Source organism: Arachis hypogaea, chromosome 4, assembly GCF_003086295.3.
Source record: "Arachis hypogaea cultivar Tifrunner chromosome 4, arahy.Tifrunner.gnm2.J5K5, whole genome shotgun sequence".
NCBI lineage: Eukaryota > Viridiplantae > Streptophyta > Magnoliopsida > Fabales > Fabaceae > Arachis > Arachis hypogaea.
Genome location: NC_092039.1, coordinates 98,520,237 through 98,543,502, shown reverse-complemented (window position 1 = coordinate 98,543,502; position 23,266 = coordinate 98,520,237). Strand labels below are relative to the sequence as shown.

General features: G+C 34.7%; 1 protein-coding gene across 1 annotated transcript; it reads right to left on the bottom strand.

Annotated features, from left to right (window-relative positions):
* Positions 1-5,492: 5,492 nt before the first annotated feature.
* Positions 5,493-6,092, bottom strand: LOC140184183 (uncharacterized). Its single transcript, XM_072234483.1, has one exon. It carries the CDS (start codon positions 6,090-6,092, stop codon positions 5,493-5,495), a length of 600 nt encoding a protein of 199 aa, XP_072090584.1.
* Positions 6,093-23,266: the final 17,174 nt, after the last annotated feature.

The window sequence follows — 23,266 nt, the reverse complement described above, 5'->3', positions numbered from 1 at the left end:
TGTTACTACAGGTGTAGTGGCTAAGAGAGATTGCACTTGCTGGTTTTGTTGTGGCTGGTGGAAGAAAGAGGGAGGTGGTGCTGGTCCATTATCAGTAGTCTGATGTGGATTCTGAAAATAGTGATTAAAGCAGTGAAATCTTCCTTTAAAATTCTGACCTCTACCTTGAAATTGTTGTTGCTGTTGTTGAAAATTAGGTTGATACATTTGATAGCTAGGCTGTTGACTTTGTGACCTTAGATCTATATTTTGTGCTAAATTCACCTGCATTGTGCTTAGAATAGTCCTTTAAAAATGCTCTACTAGTTCTTCCTGACTCACTAGTAGTGATTCTACTTCACTCTCAGCTATTTCATTAATTCTAGCATTAATCATGGTTATAAAGGCACTATAATCCTCATTCAAACCTTGAAACACAAGTTCTACAAATTCCTCACTTGAAAGAGGTGCACCTAGGGTAGAGAGAGCATTTGTTACCTTCTTGAGCTTAGACATGTATGCCATTACAGAACCTTGTAGTTTGATGCCTTTGATTTGTGTTTTGAGTTGCTTCACCTTTGATTTTAGTCATTTTGCAAAATATTCCTCTAATTTATACCAAATCTCACACGCAAATTCGCAGTTCGCTACCTGACTTGTGAAGTTTGGATATATTGAAGCAAACAGCCACAATACCAAGAACTGATCATCCTGCTCCCAATCGAAGAACTCCTAAGTCTCAATTTTTGCTTCGCGATCTCTGTCAGTTTGAATCTCTTTGGTATCTTCATCGGATTGAGGTGTTCCTTGAATCTGTTGGACTTGATGAACGCCAGCGCTTGCCGTCTCAAAGGTACAAAATTATCTTCATCTAGCTTGAATGACACTGTGTTTATTGTTCGCATACTTGAGGTTGCGGAAGCTTGAGACTCACTCAGAGTAGCCATGGATTAGAACCTGAAAGCTTTGATACCATGTGAGGTATCAGAGCTCTTCAAAGAAGAGGATGAGAACACACCGGCGCAGAGAGAGAGAGAGAAAGAGAGAGAGAGAGAAAAAGAGAGAGAGGACCCCTTTCATAGAGTGTGAATGAGAGAAATGATTTCATTAGCTGATTATTACATTGACTCTTAGTCTTATATAGCAGCTCTTACAACAACTACTAACAACGACTAACTATTCTCATAACTAACTAACCAACTCTGCCAGCTCAGCTTATTGGCTCAATTGCTATTTATCCCTGACAATACGGTTAATATAAAAAGGTTATATAAATATTTAGTCATGAATTAAAACATTAAAAAATATATATTTAATTAAAAAAGATGCAGAATTTTCTTTCTATACTTTATTCTACTATTAATGTTGGATAAACCACCAAAATATATTCGAATAATTTTATCGCTGAGAAAAATGCACTTGAATTCCATTATCGACAAAAATGCGACAAAAATGTCCAACATTAAATATATGTTCTCAAAAAATATTTTAAAAATTAAATTTTAATGTAGTCTTTTACAAGATAATTAGAAAAATGAAATATTTTTATCGTTAAAATTTAGTGATCTTTCGCTAAATATATATTTTTTTTGTTTTTTTTTGTCAACAACCAGTAATATTTTAAAAAAATAAAAAATATAGAGAACAATTTTTTATTATTTTTTAAATAATTATCTAAATATTTTTATAAAATTTTAAATCAAATATATAAACGGTTTGTCAAATATAAAAATCGTTTGTCATTTAAAAAAATATTTGTTATATAGATATTTTCGTATTTTTAAATTGTTTAAAAATATTTTTATCGATAACAAAATTTAAATATATTTTTATTGATAACAAAATTATTCCGACGTGATTTTTGTAGTTTAGTCATTAATGCTTGTAAAATTAAGCACCATGAAAAAGGTTTCTGAGTATGTAGTTATCCCTGGCCAATTCAATTATCTACAATGGTTACGTGTACCAAATATATAATGGGTTTCCAGTTTACGCACCTCTAAAATTTAATTAAAAGGTACATTATTTCTGATGATTATAGGTACCAACAAATCAGAGTGTTGGATAAATCGTTTGTTAGGAAAGCAATTTTATTTACTGTAATTTATTCAAAGCAATGACATGAGATATACTTTCCAAATTGCCGTAGATATGATACGTGAAGAAATAAAGAAGACATAATCACTTTAAATAAGCTACGTTATATTAAAATTTATGAAATGTAAACTTATGCTTGTTTACTTTGATATAATTAATTTTAAAAAGGAATACAACGATGATTAATTACGTTTAGAGTCTAGAATAAAATGAAATAAAATGGCCAGCGACACGACACGGAATATAAATGAGAAAGAAGCGCTAAATGACTAGTCTATTCAATTATGCAATTGATTACTTGAGGTTTTTTTTTTTTTTTGCCGGAGGTCCGGAATAGAAGTGTACATAGGTCCAGTGAAATCAAGTTTGTTATAATTTAGATTCAGTCTTAAATATATATTTGAGTCTATTTTCTAAACCTTAATCTAACTATATATTTAATAAAACTTAAATATTTTTGGGTTATAATTATATTGAATGTAAACCGAATTTTTAAAGTTTTAACAATAATTTATAAAAAAATTTATTTATAATGGATTTATTTATAAAAAAAAATTATTACCAAAAATTTGATATCCTTATTTCTGAATTTTAATTGATGCTTTTTTTTTTATCTATTTTCTAATTCAACAAGTGTGATTAAAAATAAAACAATAAATTTATAATTAATATAACATAATATTGAAATTAATTTAAAATATATATACCGTTTTTAGTTTTCTTAGGGTGCACATGGGTCAGGTGAAGTTGGGTTCGCCTTGATCCAGAATCGGCCCTAAATAATGATCGAGTCTATTTTTTGAGACCCATACCCAATCCTAGATCCAATAAAATCACACCAAATTATCTCCTAAAATATTTGGGTCCGGGTTGGAGATGCGACAAACTTTATGAAAATAATGGAGTTTACTGGGATGCGACAAACTTGCCTAAAATTACAAAAAAAAATGTATCCTGGTATTTAAAGTCAAAATAATTTATTTTTGAAAATAATATTTATTGAGTCAGTAAATTGGATGCCATTGTCCATGATGATGGAGTGGAGAACTCCAAACCTTGTGACAATGTTCCTATATAAGAATTTTCGACTTCTTTGAGCCCTGATAGTTACTAAGGGTTCTGCCTTAATCTATTTGGTAAAATAGTCAATCCACACTATGAGGTATTTGACTTGGCCTAATGCTTGAGGGAATGATTCGAGTAGATCAAGTCCCCATTTCGCGAATGGCTATGGTGAGGTAACATTGATGAGTTCTTCGGGAGGTGCCACATGGAAATTAGCATGTTTCTGGCAAGGCGAACATGTTTTGACAAACTCGGCTGCCTATTTTACAAGCCTTTTGGCCTACTTTTCGTTCTTGAGAAGTGTATCAAATTTGAGGTAGTTGACTATGGGAGTAACCTATCCTAAGTTCTGGTTGGATATGGCTAACACTTCTGGTTTCGAGTTGTCTTCCTCTTTTGATATTGATGGTGTTTGTAGGGACTCTTAAATAAGACTCCTATTGTTGCCCCCTGACTTAGTGCTGGCTAACTTTGAGAGAGCGTTAGTTCGGGCATTGAATTCCCTAACTATATGTCGGACCTCACTTTCTGTAAAGTGTGTAAGCTATTCCTGGGTTTTATCCAAGTATTTTCTCATAGTAGGGTCTTTAGCTTAATAGGTGTCATTGATTTACGAAGTGATTACTTGTGAATCGCTGAACACCATAACTTTTTCTGCTCTGACCTCCTTAGCCAACTTCAAGCCAGCAGGTAAGGCTTCATACTCTGCTTGGTTATTAGAGGCAGGGAACTCGAACCTCAACGATAGCTCTATCCGAGTTCTTTGATCACTTTCTAGTATAATACCAGCCCCACTTCCAGCTTTTTTGACGATCCATCCACATATAAACTCCACATGGTGGGTTTTTTTGGACTGTTGGTGTATTCAGCAACGAAATCGGCCAGATATTATGACTTAACTGCTATCCGAGTTTCGTATCTAAGGTCAAACTTGGACAGTTCTACCGCCCATTTCAGAATTCTTCCTGCCAAGTCTGTTTTTTGTAGAATATGTTTCATTGGTTCATTAGTGCAAATTTTGATGGTGTAAACTTGGAAGTAAGGTCAGAACCTTCAAGATGTGAGGACAAAGGCGTAAGCAAACTTCTCTATCTTCTAGTAGTTCAACTCTGCCCCTTGTAGGACTTTGCTGATGAAGTAAATAGGTTGCTACCCCTCTTCATCGTCTCAAAGCAGGGTCGAGGCTATAGCCTGACTTCTAACTGATAGATACAGCACGAGTTCATCTCCTTTGATAGGTCGGGTAAGTACGGGTAGTTGTCCCACTAATGCCTTAAAGTCTTGAAAGGCTTGTTCGCACTCTAGGATCCACTCAAATTGCTTTCCTTTTCTTAGGATTGAGTAGAGCGGAAGTGACTTTAGGGTTGATCTAGCCAAGAATCTGGATAGAGCTGCTAACCTTCTATTTAACTACTGTACCTCCTTGATGAAAGTCAGACTTTTCATGTTAAGTATAGCTTGACATTTGTCTGAGTTCGCTTCTATACCTCTTTGGGTTAGCATAAACCCCAGGAACTTCTCAGCTTCTACTATGAAGGTGCATTTCGATGGATTTAACCTCATCTCATGCTTCTTTATAGTGGAAAATACCTCAGAGAGGTCAGATAGTACTGTCTTATCCTCTTAGGTCTTGACGAGCATGTCATCCACGTAGACTTCCATTAGTTTTTCTATGTGGGTGGAGAACACTTTTTTTATTAGTCGTTGGTATGTAGCTCCCGCGTTCTTCAACCCAAAAGACATTACTATGTAACAATTGTTTGTCTGTGGTGTTATGAACGAGGTCTTTTCCTCGTCTGGCTTGTACATCGGGATCTGATTATATCACGAGTAGGCATCCATGAAGGAAAGATATCTGTAGCCTGAGGCCGCATCGACCAAAGCGTTAATACTGGAGAGTGGATAAGGATCTTTAGGGCAGGCTTTGTTGAGGTTGGTGTAATCAACACACATTCTCTATTTTCCGTTTTGCTTTTTCACCAATACAACGTTGGCTAGCCAAACCGATATTTTACCTCCCTTATAAATCTGGCTTCTAGCATGGCCTACACTTGCTCTTTTACAACATGTGTTCGCTCTGGTCCAAGTCTCCTGCGTTTCTACTATACAGGTCGGGAGCTCGGGTACACAGAAAGTTTATGGGACATCAGGTCGGAATTTATGCCGAGCATGTCGGAGGCTTTCCAGGCAAAGAGGTCAAAATTTCTTCATAACAAGTCAACGAGCTGTTTCCTCAGGCTCTCTTTTAAGTTTGCCCTTATACTTGTTGTCTTGTCATGATCGTCTCTGATTCGAACCTCTTCAAGTTTGCCTTCAGGTTGAGGGCATAATTCTTTGCCAACTCGGGCTCCTCATAGCTCGATAGTATTGACCTCCTTGCCTCCCGAGTTGCCTTTCACACTAAGGGTCTCGTTATAGCACTTCCTTGGTAGCTTTTGATCCCCTTTGATGGTGGCAATCCCTTCGACCATAGAGAATTTCATGCAAAAGTGGGGAGTAGAGACCATAGCTGCAAGTCTATTTAAGGCCGTCTGACCTATTAGAGCATTGTAGGCCAAGTTTACATTGATAACGATGTAGTCGATGATTAGGGGCCTGGACTTGGTACCCTGTTTGAAGGTGGTGTATAACGAGATATAACTGAGAGGTTGGATTGAGGTGTCTCTCAGTCCAAACAAGCTATCGGGGTATGCCTTTAGATATTTTTCTTCTAACTCGAGCTTGTCGAAAGCGGGTTTGAACAAAATATCAGCTGAGCTTCCTTGATCTATCAATGTGTGATGAAGGTTTGCGTTAGCCAGGATCATTGTTATCACTACTGGATCGTCGTGCTCAAGCAGTAGACCTTGTGCGTCTTCCTTTGTGAAAGAGATGGTGGGTAGGTGGTCAGTTGACTGCTTTCCCGACTTGGTACACTTCTTTGATGTGTCTTTTTGTGAGGATTTTGACATTCCTTCTCCTGCGAATCCTCCATTAATCATATGGATGTGTCGATCCGGGGTGTGAGGAGGTCATTACGGTCTTTCTCCTTCTTCATCCCTTTTCCTCTTCCTTGGGTCGTCCGACCTTTCTGCACGGTATTTATCAAGTCGGCCTTCTCTGGCCAACTTTTCAATAATATTTTTCAGGTCGTAATATTCATTGGTAGAGTGGCCATAGAGTTTATGGTATTTGCAATATTCTGTCCAACTTTCAGTTTTCTTGTGCTTGATTGGACGAGGTGGGGAAAGTTTTTCCGTGTGACATATTTCTCTGTAAACGTCCACTAGGAAGACCTTGAGAAGAGTGTAGTTGTGATATTTTTGAGGTTTTTCTACACTCGACTCCTCTCTTTTCTTAGGTTCCCTTTCTTTGTCCCGAGGTGGATAGGGCAGGTTTGATCTTGAGGGAGGCTCTCTTAGTCAGGAATTTTCTTTCATGTTGATATACTTCTTGGCCCTCTCCTGAATCTTGTTCAGAGAGGTCGGGTGTCTTTTAGATATGGATTGGGTGAATGGTCCTTTTCTGAGGCCATTGACTAAGCCCATAATCATAGCTTCAGTTGGTAGAACATGAATCTCCAAGCAAGTATTGTTGAATCTTTCCATGTAATCTCGAAGGGTTTTCCCGACCTCTTGTTTTAGTCCCAGTAAGCTCGGTGCAAGTTTTGTTTTATCCCTTTGAATAGAAAACCTGGTCAAAAATTTTCTGGCTAGGTCATCGAAGCTGGTGACCGACCACGGATGCAGGCCGTCAAACAACTTTTGGTCAGGGTAGTACGGAAGGCTTTGCAACGTGTAGCGTCAGAGGCGTCCGCCAGATACATTCGACTTTTGAAGTTGCTTAGGTGGTGCCTTAGGTCGGATGTCCCGTCATAGAGATACATGTCAGAAAATTTGAAATTTTTTGGAACTTTGGCCCTCATGATCTCTTCTGTAAATGGGTCGTCTCCTCCTAAGGGGCTTTCCTCCTGATCTGTCCTGTTGGTCTGACTTCGGAGGTCAGCCTCCAGCTTCTGGAGCTTTTCTTCTAGCTTTTTGTGTCGTCTTACTTCTCTCCTCAATTCCCGTTCTGCCTCCCGCTGTCGTTCAGCCTCATGCTCGAGCTGTCGGAGCCGATCTTGCTGTCCAAGGACCATGTCCAATATCTCTATCGCCTGGGGGTGGTCCTCATCCTCGGAGTGGTATACTTCAGAATGGATTCTTCTTGGATAGGGGTTTCCCGAAGGCCCTTCTACGTGGGGTCCCTCAGATGCGGTGCGGCTGTCCTTCTGTTGGTAGTCCGCCATGGTTATGGGATGAATTTCAGGTCCTCGGCAATGGCACCAATGTTCCGAGAGTTACCTGAAACGTTGATTTGGGCTTGAACATGAGGTCCAAGTCCCTTTGTGTGGCAGCATCTGACTTGTGACGCCGAGGTGCCACCTGTCCGAGTTCGTCGTGAGGAGGTCGGGGGTGGTACCTACAAGAGACTCCGATACTTAAGTTAGCAAGGGCTTTCAACAGGTTTTTAGTAGATTAGAGTAGGAGTTATACCTGGGAGGTGCCAGTGTATTTATAGTAGAATTGCTAAGTCTTTCGTGGCCAAGATTATAGTGGCTAAGAGTGGCTAAGCTTTGACTGACCAATGAACACATGACATGTGAAAAGTTAGGTAGAAATTGTTAGTTAAAGTGATAGGTCCTTATTGTTAGTGATTATTGAAGGACAAAAGAGTAAATAAACTGACCAAAATGATGTGTATATCACGTGGGCTTTTTTTTTAAAGAAAAAAAATCTGTTAGTATTTTTTGAGTGAATAATTTCAAAACATTAACAGTTGGGCCTTAGTGTGAAAATCTATTATAATGTTGGATCAATAAAAGGTCATGAACTATTAATGATGATGAGAGTAATCTAAAAAAAATAAGAACTAAATCATGTAATATTTACTTGAGCTCTTATTATTAATATATATGTGGCATGAATTATATGAGAGTATAAATTTACAAAGTGTTAAAATTTTATAAGAAAATATTTTTATTTTGAATAAAAATAACTATTAAACAGTATTGTTGATATTATTATAGTTATTATTATTTTTGTTCTTGTTATTATTATTATTATTATTATTATTATTATTATTATTATTATTATTATTATTATTATTATTATTAAAAGAGAAATAATAATTTTACTAATGTTATGCCTAACATTTTTAGAATCATACTATATAAATTTGGTTAGATTTTTATAAATTTTTTATTATAATTATTTGTTATTTTAAAATTTAAAATGTAAAAAATTTATACTGAAATGCCACATTAGAAGATTATATATAGGTTACTTTTTTCAAAAACAAAATTTATAGTTTAAATTTATATGTTTATAGATATACAATTTTATTTGAGTTTCAGTCAAATATAAAATATGAATTTCAGTTTTTATTAATTTTTATTCTATTTTTATCTTTTATTGTAACATGTAGGAGACAGTAGTGACCTCGGCCATCCAAAAATTTTAAAGAATTATTATATTTACATATGAGATATATGTCTAAAGAAATAAAAAAATATTATGTAATTTAGTAACTTTATATGTATTAATTTTTTATTATGTAATGGATTTATATCTTAATTATTTAGCTCTCTAATATTTTTTACTTAACCAATTTGTTATCATATACTCAAGTTTTTGTACTTATCAAATTAATTTTTATATATTTATCTCTATATCTATTTTAAGAAAAATTATTTGTTCTTTTCATAATAACATATTTAGCATTTATATTATTATATAAAATATTAGTAATGACTTACAGAATTATATTCTAGTAATTATATTGTGTATCTTAGATGTTATTTTCTTATAAAAAAATAAGCAGTTTTTTGTTTAATTTTACATTCTTAAAAAACTTTACGTAATCTTTTTTTATCTTAACTTATTTTATTTCAGCTATCATTTTATTTTGATATTCGTATCTTATATTTGATGACGGTATTATACTTTTTAAGTAATTAACAATTTATGATTTTTTCAAGTAATTTTAATTAATAATTTTTGTAACTAAATAAATATAAATTTTTGATTCATTATAATTTTATAATATATTATCGATATTGTTGTCTCTTTTATGTAATTGTCATATAAAAAATAATTTATAAGATTTTTTCTTTATATTTGGATAAAAACTAATTCAATAACTATATATTATTCTTAAATTGCTTTTATGTATTAAAAAAATCTAAAAAAGAAGTTAAAAAATTTGTCTATAATTCGATCCCTCCATATTAAAAATTCTAGATCTATCCCTGATAATCTAAATACAAAAATATTTTATACACTATTATAATTAAAATATCTTTTACCGTAATTTTACATGGATAATCTAAGAAAATACGAGTGACTTTTTTTGTTTTATATTTTTATGTTTTGTGCTTGTCAATGCTCATTTCTTCTTTAGTTTTAAAATTTATATCATGGAATTAACAAATAATACGTATAATCATGGATATACAAATAAAAAAAAACATTTTTAGTTAAATAAAAATTAATAAATTAATATCTTAAAAAAGCATAAATGTTAGATAAAAACTAACAAATTTACTTCACAAATCGTAGTGATTTTGCAGATTTTATATTTGTTTTTTTAAAGTTTTATACAAGGACCACGTTTTATCTAAATATTGAGAGAAAAAATTTAACAGTGAATTTAATTTTAAGATAATCTAGTATGATTGATTTTCAACTAGTTTTTTAAGTGAATTATAGAAGGTATGACATTATGAATTCAAGATTTATGGATGTCAATTTTAGTGGATTCACAAAGTAAAAAAAAGTAAATCTTATTAATAAAACTATTATGAAGATTTTAAATAAGAACAATGCTATAGACTAACAAGTATTATCATTTTTTGTCAGCACTTAGTAAGTAATAATTTGTACCCATATTTATAGAGATTTTGTACACAATAAACATACAGTTTACACCAATGTTTATTAAAGTTTTGCACATATGAATCATTACCATTTGCACTCAAAATTTTTAGAGTTTGAACATATAAATTAATAAAATTTATCTGTTAAAAATAATTTAGTATTTATATTTATCAAAAGATGAACAAAATTATTAAAAATTACTAATTTTCAAAAAATTTTATTTTAATAATAATAAAATAATAACTATGATAATATCAATACTGTTTAATAGTTAATTTAATTTTTATTCAAAATAAAAATATTTTGTTATAAAATTTTAACACTTTATAAATTTATACTCTCATATAATTCATGCCACAAATAATCAAATATATTAATAGTAAGAGCTCACATAAATATTATATGATTTAGTTCTTTTTTTTTTTGGATTACTCTCATTATTAATAGTTTATGACTTTTTATTGATCTAACATCATAATAAATTTTTACACTAAAGCCCAACCATTAAAGTTTTAGAATTATCCACTCAAAAAATGCTAACAGATTTTTTTCATCAAAACAAAGGCCCACATGATATATAAATTATTTTGGTCAATTTATTTACTCTTTTACCTTGCTACTCACTAACAATAAGGCCTATCACTCTAACTAACAACTTTTACCTAACTCTCCACATGTTATGTATTTATTGGTAAGTCAAAATTTAGCCACTCTTAGTCACTATAACCTTAGCCACCAAAAACCTACCTATATATATAGCATAGTGAGAAGTGGTGACTAAGAGTGGCCAAGAGTTGACTAATCTATAGAAAGAGGATATGTGGTGATTCAATGAGTTGAAGACGAATTTAGGATGCTCCAACTTTCTGGAGGTCTACTGTGCTCTGTATGCTCCAGTGCTGCCAAGTGTTAAGATTGTGATATGTGAAAAATTTTCTAAAATAAACCCTTGTCCTGAAGGATATAAGGAAGATGACCATACCAGTGTGGTAGAATGCTTCTTATTATTATATAGTCAAATTAATATATAACAATTTTTATTTTACTTATATTCAATTTATTTTAATTTTAAAGTCATTCATTTTAAAATTAATTATATTTTATTTAACTATAAATTTTATTAAATATATACAAATTAAAAAGATAAATAAAAAATTTATTAATCACAATTTATTTTTTTTATGATTATATGATATCTATTAATATTATTTTTTCAATAAATACTTGTAATATATAATAATAGGTAAAGGCTCACATGCAGTTGTCTTCACAAGAAGTTACTAGTTGAAAAATTTTATAAGTATAAATACTTGTAATATATTCTTGTAAAAAATACTCATTTTTCTTCTAGATTTATGTTGTTAAAAGAAAAAATTTTATAAAAATATCTTATATCTTGTATTTTATAAGAGTATAAGGGTTTGTGTCTTTCAAGTAATTAATAATTTATAATTTATTTTCAAATTTTTTAAAATTTTTGAAATAATTAATTTTAATTAATAAGATATGTGATAATTATTAACTAAAAATATTATAAATTATTGATATTTTATAATTTTATAATGTACTATTGATATTGTTATATTTCTTTTATGTATTTATCATATTAAAAATAAAATTATGAAAAAAATTATAATTATATATATTTTGATAAATGTTTTAAAAATTAACTCTAATAATTATATATTAATTATCTTTATAGAAAAAAATTATCTAAAATTCGCTCCTCCATATTAAAATTTATGAATCCGTGTGTGACTTTGAAAATGTAGAAAATGTAATGTAGAGACAAAGACTATATATATTCTTTTAATTAAAATTGTACCATTGACGATTAGGAAAAATGTTAGATGATTAATAACCTTCTTTTCTATATATATATTTGTTTTATATTTGAATTAATGCTAACAAAATTTCTATTTTATATTACTAAAAGTGTTGACCCATCTCATTTCCTTTAAACAGTGACATGAATAAAATGCCTTGTGCTAAGCTTTAGAAAGTGCTTATTGAAATGAAGAGAATGGTAGAAGCCATAAGTTGCATTGAAGGAGCAGCAGCAAGTATATAAAAAGAAATCCATTATTAATAATAGATGGAGCAAGCAAGCTAGGTAGGAAGAGAAGTAAGAGAACAAAGACGAGGATCATCACTGGAAGCATCCGTAGAATAGTGGAGGATAACACAAGCTAAATAAAGCAGGAAGCTAAGATAGAGATGGAAGTAAAGTATTAGAAGAAAACGATGATTACATGAGTATAAGCAGCAAAGAGTAGCGGCAACTACTATCCTAAGCCGCATTTTATTATTTAACATTTGAAATCACCCTAACCATCGCCATACTAACACGCATACATGCATTTAGTTGGCAGTTGGAGGCCAGTGGTCGTGATGAGGTGGGTGTGGCTTGTATGGGTGTGGATGTGGTTTGTAGTAACCGTCAGTCTGTTCATTCTCCGCCGGAGGGTGGTGACCGCCGTGTCCACCACCTCCATACGGTGGCTTGTAAGGACGAGGCTCATGGTGTTGTGGTGGCTTGTAGTAGCCATTAACCTCAACCTTCTCTACTTGCTCCTCCTGATGGGGTGGCTTTCCATATGGTGGCTTCTCGTGTGGTGGTTTTTCATATGGTGGCTTCTCATGTGGTGGCTTCTCATAGGGTGGCTTGTCGTGTGGTGGTTTCTCGAATGGTGGCTTATGGTATGGAGGCTTCTCATAGGGTGGCTTTTGGAATGGAGGCTTGTCGTGAATAGGTTTAGGGTATTCATCAGCAATGGAGACTGCTGCAAACACCAATGCAAGTAGCAACACTGCAAGTGTGTATTTGGGAGCCATGTTTGTTTTGGATGCTGAAACCAGGGAGGAGGGAGTGGGGTTTTATAGTGGTTCCATGCCATGCATGATGGCGTCATGGCACTTGTCATCTCTTCATTCTTTAGTCTCTTAAGTCCAATTGTTAATATTTGTAGTGGAATTTATTCAGACTTTGACAGAGACGGATGTCTGATCTGTGTGTTTGTCTTCGTTGTTGGGTCATATTTTATCTTATGTAATAACTAAAACCTTTGGACTGTTAGGAATAAGCTGCACGAGTTGAAATCTTTGACTATTTTGCTCAAATAATACGTCGTTAGGTAAATAATGTTATCAGAATCATAGGTGAAATTCGTCAAAAGTATGTCCTTCTTTTTCACATATTTTGGCTTATGTAGGACCAATAGTAAGCAATGCATATGCTTTTGTTTTCCCATCCACGAATAATATTTCCCCGCATATTTTATTTGTCGCCTCGGCTGCGCATCATACCGTTAGTGCCTTCTATTTTTATTTCGGAGAATAACATTGGAAAAAGTTCCAATGAAAATACTTTATTTAAATAAATTTGATAATATTTTGACAATCACTTTTTCTAGACATCTAAAATATTTGTTAAGTCTAGTTTGATTTTGGGTTAATTTATGATGATAAACATTTATTTGGGTTGAAAATCCAATATAGTTTAATGTGTGTTTTATTGTGGCAGGTCCATTAATTAGTTTTCACAGTCCAAAGCTAGCATATGCTTCAACCATATCAAAGAGCCAATGCTCCTCATAGCACCGTTCAGCAATCAAATGTTTATATGATTTGCTAAATGTTATAAGAAGACACCTGTATCATGCAAGGACAGGTGTGGCTCTGTAAAAGCAAGAAAGGACACTAAGACACCCACTAACCCAAAGACATCACCTGAGCAATACTAGGATCGTGGTTGAGCAAAATACAAACGAGCAAAGAGCAACTAGCAGCAGCAGGAGAAAAATGGAGCAGAATGAAAAAGGAGAGCATGCCAAGGAAGGAAGAAAAACAAAAGACAGCAGAGGTAGTGGTCGAGCTCCTCGGACAGCAGAGGTGGTGGAGCAGGATGAAGAAAGCACTGCCTGCCAACAGGGACAGCTCCAACGAGCAGCTGGCACAAGGAAATGGAAGATGCAAAAATGAAGGCAAGTTGAAGATATATAACAAGCTTCATTCCATCATTTCAAAGGAAGAAAGAGAGCGCACACACTCAGAGCACATCTCTAACACAGAGCTGTAATCTCTTTCTTCTACTCAAGCTTAATTTCTGATCTTTTTGTTATGACTATCTTGTGTCATTTTCTGTTTTGAGAAAAGGCTAATCTTGTGAGGTTGAAAAGCCAATGAGTGAAAAGACAAGAGTGATACAAAAGAGCCACTGATTTGGTTTTTGAACTAGGATTAGTTTCCCTTACCAAGTTGGGTTAGCACTTGGGAAAATTGAATCTGGTTGATTCCCCTTCCTAGTTGGGACAACACTATGGGAAGCTAAGCTTTGGTGATGAAAGCTTAGAGGGTAGATACTAGTTGAATTAGGGAGAAATTCAATAGTATTGGTGAATGTAATCTGTGAATGATTAGTGAAAATTCTACCATGGTTTGTGGTGGAGACTGGCGTAGGATTCATTGCACAAAGAATCCGAACCAGGATACATGCTAGTCTTCATCTTCTCTTCCTTGCTCTTTATATGTTCTGCGTATGAGTTAATTTCAAATAATCTCCTGCAAACCGAGCTACTACTAAAACAGAGTTTGGAACTCTAAGTTTTAAGCCAACTTGATTCAACCCCCCTTCTCAAGTTCAACTAGAATCATCAATTGGTATCCAGAGCAAGGTCTCAAGGAGTCAAGCTTCACAGCTTGGAGCAAAGATCCATGGCCAACAACATGAGTCCCACTATAGTGGCTTTCACTCTCATTGAAGGGCAGTCTAATAATAGACCTCCCTACTTCAATGGCAGCAACTACTTTTACTGGAAGGAGAGAATGAGAATTTTCGTGCAGTCGATCGACTACAACATCTGGAAGATTATTCTCAACAGTCCAAACATTTCCACTAAACAGAATGTTGATGGAGAAGTTGTGGCAAAGAAAGACAGCGAATGGATAGATGAAGAAAAGAAGAAGGTTGAACTCAATGCCAAAGCAATCAACCTGATGCGCTGCACAATCAGTTTCGAAGAGTTCAGAAAGGTGTCTACATGCAAAACGGCTAAAAAAATATGGGATAAGCTCAGACTCACTCATGAAGGCATTGAGCAAGTGAGGGAAACCAGAATTGACATGCTGATGAATGAGTATGAAATGTTCACTATAAAGGAGGATAAGAGTATCGATCAAATGTTCGAAAGGTTCTCAATAATCATCAACAATCTGGACGCCATGGGAAGGAACTACTCTGAAGAAACTCTAGTAAGAAAGATCCTGAGAAGTCTTACTAAGAAATGGGAAGTAAAAAGTACAGCCATCTCTGAGAGGAATGATTTGATTAAAATCACCTATGATGAGCTAAGAGGTAAGCTGCTGGCCTATGAAACCACTCACATGTCTCAAGACAAAGATGACAAAAAGAAAAATATAGCACTAAAATCAAGAATGACAGCCCAAGGAGAAGAATCTGATGACAGTTTCTCAGATGAAGAAATAGTGCTCTTTGCAAGAAAAATGGGAAGACTACTGAGATACAAAAGCAAAGGCAAAGGAAGCTCTTCATCCAAAGATGTCAAGAAAGATCAAGTCAAGTTCACATGCTGTCACTGCAAGGAACCTGGTTACTTCAAGTCAGATTGCCCTCAACTTAAGAAAGGCAAAAAATCCAAGAAAGACAAAAAGAAGGTGATGATGGTAACATGAGAGGACTTGGAGAACGACACCAGCTCAGAGAGCTCAGATCAAGAAGCTCAACTATGTCTGATGGCAGATCATAATGATGAAGATGAGGTAGATCTCTCTGACTTATCTATTGATGAACTGCACTACATTATCAAAGATATTTCTATGAACTCTAAGAAACTCTTGGATAAGTATGCAAAATGTAAGAAAGAAAATGAGGCATTGAGGACAAAAAATGATCTTCTTTTGAAAAAGGTTAAGGCTAATGAAATTGGTAATAAAAAATTTTTAAAAGAAGAAAACAGTGCCTTGCGAGCTGAATTAGAAAAATTCAAACTCAAGCATGAAGTCACTGCTTCCACTGATTTGATTTCTGAAAACAAGAAGCCGAATGAACAAATAAAAAATTTGAATGAAGACTTAGCAAAGTTTGTTCACGGTTCTCAAAATCTAAACAAACTGCTTGCTTGTCAAAGGTTTGGGTCTGAAAAATCTGGACTTGGATTCAAAGAGGAAAATAAATCTATTTTCAAGCCTAACTTCCAAAAATCTGAATCCTCCTCTTCCAAGTTTTTCAAACCAAAAGGATTCAGCAAACCTCAGAAATTAGTGGGCAAGAATTAGTGCTACAAGTGCAATAGAAATGATCATGATCCTCCTCAATGTTTCATCTTTCTTAAGTCTTTTGGTAATGATAGTAAATTATATAAAGTTGTTCATGATTTTAATGCTCTTGGGCAACCAAGAAGATTTCACATCAAATGATCCGAATGGATTTGGATACCTAAGGTTAGTTGAAGAACATGCAGATTTGCCTTATACCCAAGAAGAAAATAGACATGTGGTATCTTGATAGCGGATGTTCAAGGCATATGACCGGAAGGAATACTTTCTTCATTAAACTCAACAAGTATGATGGAGGATTTGTCACTTTTGGAGATAATGGTAAAGGTAAAATAATTACCATTGGTAAGGTTGGCAAAGATTTTTCAACTTGCATTGATAGTGTCTTTTTAGTTGATGGGTTAAAGCATAATCTATTGAGCATAAGTCAATTGTGTGTGACCTTGGATATGCTGTAACCTTTAGAAAATCTGATTGTAGAGTCATAAATGAGAAAACAGGGGCTATTTTATTTGTTACCAAAAGAAGTGACAATGTTTATGGTATCACTCTAGATGATCTAAAAGTTCAAAATGTAACTTATTTCTCTTGAATGGAATCTAAAAAATGGATGTGGCATAAGAGGTTAGGACATGCTAACATGTTCCAAATCTCTAAGCTTGTAAAGAGAGGCTTAGTTAGAGGTCTTCCTTATATAAAATTTGATAAGGACATCATTTGTGATGCTTGTCAAATGGGTAAACAAATTAAAATCTCTTTCAAACCAAAGGAAGATGTCTCTACTAAGAAACCATTGGAGTTGCTGCATCTTGATCTGTTTGGACCAACTAGGACTCAAAGTCTTGGAGGAAAGAGTTATGGCATGGTAATTGTGGATGACTATACTAGATTTGGCTGGGTGTTCTTTCTTGCTCATAAACATGAGGCCTTTTCTGTTTTTGAAAAATTCATCAAAAAGATTCAAAATAAAAAAAATTTAAAAATTGTTTCAATTCGAAGTGATCATGGTAAAAAATTTGAAAATCAATACTTCGAATCTTTTTGTGATGAACAAGGCATATCACATAACTTCTCTTGTCCAAGAACTCCTCAACAAAATGGTGTTGTTGAAAGAAGAAATAGTAGTTTATAAGAAATGGCTAGAGCTATGTTATGTGAATATGAAATTCCCAAGTTCTTATGGGCTAAAGCTGTGAATACAGCTTGCTATGTTTTAAATAGAACCATCATTAGGAAGTTTTTGAAGAAAACCCCATATGAACTTTGGAAAGGGCATCCTCCCAATCTTAGTTATTTTCATGTGTTTGGCTGCAAGTGTTTTATTTTGAATATCAAAGAAAATTTAGGAAAATTTGATCCTAAAACACATGAAGGCATTTTTTTGGGTTATTCCACAAATAGCAAGGCCTATAGAGTCTATAACAAAAACTCTAAAACTGTTGAGGAAACCATGCATGTCACATTCTGTGAGTCTAACAATGTTCCTAATGTTTACATTGATGATAGTCCAGGTTTTGAAGGCGAATTACCAAAGAACACTGAACCAGTTCCAGAAAATCCAAGTTCTTATGAAATTACACCTGTTAGCTACGAAAATTCCAATTCTGAAGGAGACAATTTGGAATTATCTCCTGTCGCAGCTGAAAACACTTATGCAGAGGCTATTGTTGATCAAGAGGAACATGCATCTTTAACTCAAATCAGAAGGCCCAGAAAATAGAAATTTTTGAAAAATTATCCTGAAAAATTCATAATTGGTGATCCCTCCAAAAGTATTTCAACAATATCATCTTTGAAAAGAGCTTAATCCAACAACTTAACTCTTTTATCAAAGATTGAACCTCAAAACATCCAAGAAGCTCTTGCTGATCCATCTTGGGTGTTAGTTATAGAGAAGGAATTGCAGCAGTTTGAGAAAAATCAGGTCTGGTCATTAGTGCCTTACCCAAATGGAAAGAAAGTCACTGGCACTAAATGGATTTTCAGAAACAAACTGGGTGAAGATGGAACCATAGTCCGAAACAAAGCTAGATTGGTTGCTCAAGGATATGATCAAGAGGAAGGGATTGATTTCGATGAATCCTTTGCACCTGTAACTCGAATGGAAGCCATCAGATTGCTCCTTGCATATACTGCTCATTGTGGCTTCAAGCTATTCTAAATGGACGTAAAATGTGCTTTCCTCAATGGCATAATAGATAGAGAAGTTTATGTGGCTCAACCACCTGGGTTTGAAAACAAAACATTTTCTAACCATATTTTCAAACTAGCTAAAGTCTTATATGGTTTAAGACAAGCTCCTAAAGCTTGGTATGAGAGGCTTAACTCATTTTTATTGAAAAACAACTTTAAAAAAGGAGCCACTAACACCACTTATTTATTAGGAACTATCATGATCATTTTATTCTTGTGCAAGTTTATGTTGATGATATCATATTTGGTTCGGCTAATGAGAATTTGTGTGCAGATTTTGCTAAGCTTATGACCAATGAATTTGATATGAGCATCATGGGAGAGCTCAACTTCTTTCTAGGCCTGCAAATAAAATAAATTGCTGAAGGCATATTCATCCATCAAGAAAAATATGCTAAGGAACTTGTCAAGAAATTTGGGTTGGACTGTGCTAAGCTAATGGGAACCCCTATGCATCCTAATATCAAGCTTGATAAGGATGAAGATGGTAGAGATGTAGATGAGACACGCTATAGAGGGATGATTGGAACTTTGATGTATCTAACCTCCTCAAGGCCTGATATCATCCAAAGTGTTGGAGTTTGCTCAAGGTTTCAATCCAAGCCTAAGGAGTCCCATCTCTGAGCTGTCAAGAGTATCATCCGATATATACTTGGTACCACTGATTATAGTTTATGGTTTCCTAAGACTGATTCATTTCAATTAATGGGTTTCTGTGATGCAGATTTTGCTGGGGACAGGATTGATAGAAGAAGCACAAGTGGCATGTGCTGCTTTCTTGAGAAATTTCTCATTGTTTGGTCTAGCAAGAAGCAGGCTACAGTGGCACTTTCAACAGCCAAAGCTGAGTATATTGCAGCCTCCTCTTGTTGTTTTCAACTATTATGGCTGAAAACTCAACTGGCTGACTATAAATTGAATGTCTCTAATATTCCATTATTTTGTGACAACATGAGTGCTATCAATATTTCCAAAAACCCTGTTTTGCACTCAAGAACAAAGCACATTGAAGTTTGATTTCATTCTATAAGAAAACATGTGTAAAATGAAAATTTAGATATTCAGTTTGTTAACTCTGAAGGTCAGCTAGCATATATTTTTACCAAAACATTGATAGAGGAGAGGTTCTACATGTTACGAACTGAACTAGGCATTCTTGCTTCATCTTTGTTTTCTTAATGATTCTGATCATGAAATCTTTTATGTTTTGTCTCATAAATTGCAATGAGATTTTTTTGGCAGATGATGAGTAAACTTCATTAAGTCACTGTGAAGCTACTGTATTCAAATCTGACCATAATGAATGATGGACGTCAAGTGCTGAAGCAGTCTCTGGAGCTATGGGCTTTTTTTATTGAAAACTTTGGGGCTTTTTCAATTTTTTGGGATTTGGAACAAATTTTTGATGACTAAGTTTTTATGAAAAGTGGGCTTTCAAAATTTTTTTCAATTCGGCTTAATTCAATTTCAATTTTTTATTGAGACCACTAGACTTACTTCAATTTTTTGGCAGTCTCAAATTTTTGGCATTTGCACTTCATTTTATTTGGGCTTCATTTCAATTGCATCCTTTTATTCATTTCCACCTTTGTTTACTTTTCATCCTTATTTCAAACATACGAAGGTTACAGCTGTAACTTTTAAAATGTTTTCAAAGTTTGGAATTTTATCTTTTCAAGGTGCAACCTTTACACTTCTCTAAGCCTATATTAACTTCCCACTACATGCATCCATTCACAATACTCTCTCCACTCTTTCATCTTCTTCAAACCAGTGCTCTATAAAAATGGCACGAAAGAAAAGAGCAGTTCGTAGAGCATCCCATAGTAGCAACCATCATTCTAATCACACACTCTTCTCCCTCACAATCACCTACTCATTCTTCACCTCCATCACCACCAAACCCTTCTCCTGATATGGCCCGCACTAAGACCACTGCTCGCTGCCCTAGCGTTACTCCTCGCCCTTCTCCTCCTCCACCGCCAAATACCTCTCAGCCTAGTTCATCAAAACCCAATTCTTCCAGAGGAAAGAAGCCTCTTCACGAAGACGAAGAGAATCCCCCCACTCAAGCTCGCCATACTCGCGATACAGTCATTGAATTTCATCTTCGTCCTGTTGGTGAACCTAGACTCTCCAATCTATTTCTTACAAGTCCTTTTATGCTGATTTTTCTGATGAGTCTTATGATCATCGCCATTTTCAATCCCTCATGAACTACTTATTTTGTAAAGATGTTTACAAGCGTACTCTCTATCCCTCTAAACTTGTCAATCTAGACAAACTCCATAGGAAATATTTGAAGTTTACCCCATTGTTTGCATGTCAAGGTTAGACACCTATCCTATCCATCAAAGAGAAAATTTATCCTGATTTGGTAAAACAGTTCTATATCAACATGTCATACAAAGAAGAGAGAATCGCTTCTTTTGTTAAAGGCAAAAAGTGATCATTCTTGACAAATATCACCTAGGTAAAGCCTTAGATTACCAGGACCGAGGACCTGATGTCTACACCTCTGGTAAGTGGGATGAAACGCTGAATGTCTCTTACTTTGATGCCCTAAGCACTGTCTGCATCAATATCCCTCTCCTTGAAGGTAACACTCCAACACATAAGTCTCTTGGTCCGGTCTGTGCCCAGTTGTATCAGATTGTAAATCACATCATCTTACCTCAGAGCGGCTCTTTTCAATGTGTCTCATTTTGTGTCACACTGTTTTTGTATGCATTGCTTTCAAAAATTCCCATTTCTTTTGCTTACTTACTTGTGAGACATATGTATGCTTGTGTCAGTACCAAAAATGTGTTACCCTATGGCATGCTTCTTACAAAAATTTTTCAATATTACAATGTTGATTTTGGGGCTGAAATTGCAAAAGATTGTAACTCATATATCAAAGGGGGTGGTGCAGTAAATAAAATAGCTCCCAGGCGTCGCCGAACTGATGACAGCACTGATGTTTCCTCTGTTGATGAGGATCCTCTGATCCTCCCTTCCACCTCTACTACGATCAAGGTCATGACCCGCATTCTGAAGAATGTGCTTGAAGAATTCATCAATTTGAAAGATCTTCTTCTCACTCATGGTGCCGAGCACAAAAGGAACCAAGTTTTGGAAGAAAATGCTCTCAAGAAGACCAAGGGAAGGATTCAGATTCTAAGGGACTTTGTGGAGGATGTCGAGGTTGGCCTCACAACTTTTGACAATGAGGGGGAGGACGATGGAACCTCCGATGAATCCAACTCTGATGCCTATCTCATTTTATCTCATCTGTGATTATGACTTAGTTTACTTCTAGACTTGTTTATTTTTTGGATGACTGTAAAGACCTTAACTACTCTGCTACTTATACTATATGCACCAGCCACTAACAAATTTTGTGCAAGTTTTTCCTTTTCTTCCTTAATGACAAAAGGGGGAGAAAAGAAAAAGAATGTTAGTTTTGGCTTAGGGGTTAATAGTATAGTTAAGAACAATGATGCTTTTTGGTGCTATTTGTCCAATGATGCGTATCATGCCTAGTGTTATTTGCTCTGTGTCATTTTTATTGTGATATATTGTTTGGAAATATTGGTCTTGGCTACTTTTAAGCTCTGTCCAGGTAAAGGTGTAAGCCATGATCAGGGGGGAGTAATGCTAGCATTAAGGGGGGGGGACAACTCACAATCCAAATGTCATCAAAGGGAAGTGTTCTTAACTCTTTTAAATTAGTCTTTAATTTCCCTATTTTATCATGTTTGTCATCAAGGGGGAGATTGTTAAGTCTAGTTTGATTTTGGGTTAATTTATGATGACAAACATTCATTTGGGTTGAAAGCCCAATATGGTTTAATGTGTGTTTTATTGTGGCAGGCCCATTAATTAGTTTTCACAGCCCAAAGCTAGCATATGCTTCAGCCATGTCAAAAAGCCAATGCTCCTCATAGCACCGTTTAGCAATCAAATTTTTATATGTTTTGCTAAATGTTATAAGAAGACAGATGTATCATACAAGGACATGTGTGGCTTTGTAAAAGCAAGAAAGGACACTAGGACACCCCCTAACACAAGGACATCAGCTGAGCAATACTAGGATCGTGGTTGAACAAAACACAAACGAGCAAAGAGTAACTAGCAGCAGCAGCATGGAAATGGAGTAGAATGAAAAAGGAGAGCATGCCAAGGAAGGAAGAAAAACAAAGGACAACAGAGGTAGTGGTCGAGCTCCTCGGACAATAGAGGTGGTGGAGCAGGATGAAGAAAGCACTGCCTGCCAACAGGGACAGCTCCAACGAGCAGCTGGCACAAGGAAATGGAAAAGGCAAAAATGAAGGTAAGCTGAAGATATATAACAAGCTTCATTCCATCATTTGAAAGGAAGAAAGAGAGAACACACACTCAGAGCACCATCTCTAACACAAAGCTGGAATCTCTTTCTTCTACTCAAGCTTAATTTCTGATCTTTTTGTTATGGCTATCTTGTGTCATTTTCTGTTTTGAGAAAAGGCTAATCTTGTGAGGTTGAAAAGCCAATGAGTGAAAAGGCAAGAGTGATACAAAAGAGTCACTGATTTTTTATGTAATTTTAGTTTTTGAACTAGGATTAGTTTCCCTTACCAAGTTGGGTTAGCACTTGGGGAAATTGAATATGGTTGATTCCCCTTCCTTGTTAGGACATCACTATGGGAAGCTAAGCTTTGGTGATGAAAGGTTAGGGGGTAGATACTAGTTGAATTAGGGAGAAATTCAATAGTATTGGT